The 1,196-nt window shown below is 39.0% G+C and overlaps 1 protein-coding gene across 1 annotated transcript; it reads left to right on the forward strand.

The window, feature by feature from the left end:
* Window positions 1-6: 6 nt before the first annotated feature.
* Window positions 7-1,190, forward strand: LOC110101795 (the record flags this gene model as incomplete). The annotated part of the gene is made up of 2 exons (XM_020829861.2): window positions 7-1,103; window positions 1,183-1,190. Coding segments are annotated over exons 1-2 (1,070 nt in total), but the record flags the coding sequence as incomplete, so codon positions are not given.
* Between the last annotated feature and the right edge of the window lie 6 nt (window positions 1,191-1,196).

Consider the following 1,196-nt stretch of genomic DNA (forward strand, 5'->3'; position numbering starts at 1 on the left):
TCCGGATATGGAATCTAGATTCTGCAACTCTTCTTCTAGTAATGCATCATCATATAGCTCCTATCAAGCAAATCATATTACCACCAGCCTGGACTGACAAACCATGGAGTGACTGTTTCCTTTCTGTTGGTGAAGATGGTTGTGTGGCTCTTGTTTCCCTTGCGACATTACGTGTTGAGAGGATGTTCCCTGGACATCCTAGTTATACATCAATGGTTGCCTGGGACAGCAGAAGAGGTTACTTGGCATGTCTTTGTAGAAGTATGCCAGCATCATCTGATTCTGTTGACATTTTATACCTGTGGGATATTAAAACAGGTGCTCGGGAAAGGATTATCCGTGGATCGGCTTCTCATTCAATGTTAGATCATTTTTGTAAGGGTATCAACTTAAACTTCATCAATGGAAGTATAATGAGAGGCAGTACTTCAGCATCACCATTGCTTCTTCCTGTTAGTGATGATTCTGGTTCCTCTCAATCCAGATCAACAAGAACTGATGTGGTCACAGTTGCAGTATCTGAAGTTCAAAAGCTGCAATCTGATAGGAAAAGTACAGATTTTTCAGAATCATATAGTTACTTAACAAATAACAATAAAGGAAAGTTACCTTCCATAAGCATGATTCATGATGCCAATTCTGATTCTGCTGTAAACAGCTTAGCAAAGCAGCTTGCTTTCCAGCATGTTCGTGAAAACAAGAAACATCCTATTATATGTTTTTGCCCTTTTCCTGGAATTGCTATCCTGGAATTTGACCTTTCCTCTTTGGTTTCCTTGAACTATCTTCAAAATAAAGACGAGCAAACAGTTTCTCAATCTTCTAATATTGCAAAGGAGCAATCTGTGAAAGATGAACCTGCAGATGATAGTGCTGTTGCTCAAGGGGATAGAAGTAATATTATGAAACCTGCGTTGGAAGGATATTTGCTTCGGTTCAGCTTATGCTTTCTTCACCTGTGGGATATTGATCTAGAATTAGACAAGCTTTTGAAGGAGGAAATGGATTTATGCAAACCAGATGGATTTGAAATAGCTGCTGGAATACTGGGGGATAGAGGTTCAATGACCTTGATGTTCCCTGGTCTATGTGGTAGCTTAGAGGTAATCTGTTTAGGATCAGATTTTGTATTTTATGCATTTTGAACCTTGAGGTTGAATCTTATTATTAATGTATTATCAGCTTTGGAAGTCCTC

The sequence above is a fragment of the Dendrobium catenatum genome, unplaced genomic scaffold, assembly GCF_001605985.2.
Source record: "Dendrobium catenatum unplaced genomic scaffold, ASM160598v2 original_scaffold_268952, whole genome shotgun sequence".
Classification (NCBI taxonomy): Eukaryota; Viridiplantae; Streptophyta; class Magnoliopsida; order Asparagales; family Orchidaceae; genus Dendrobium; species Dendrobium catenatum.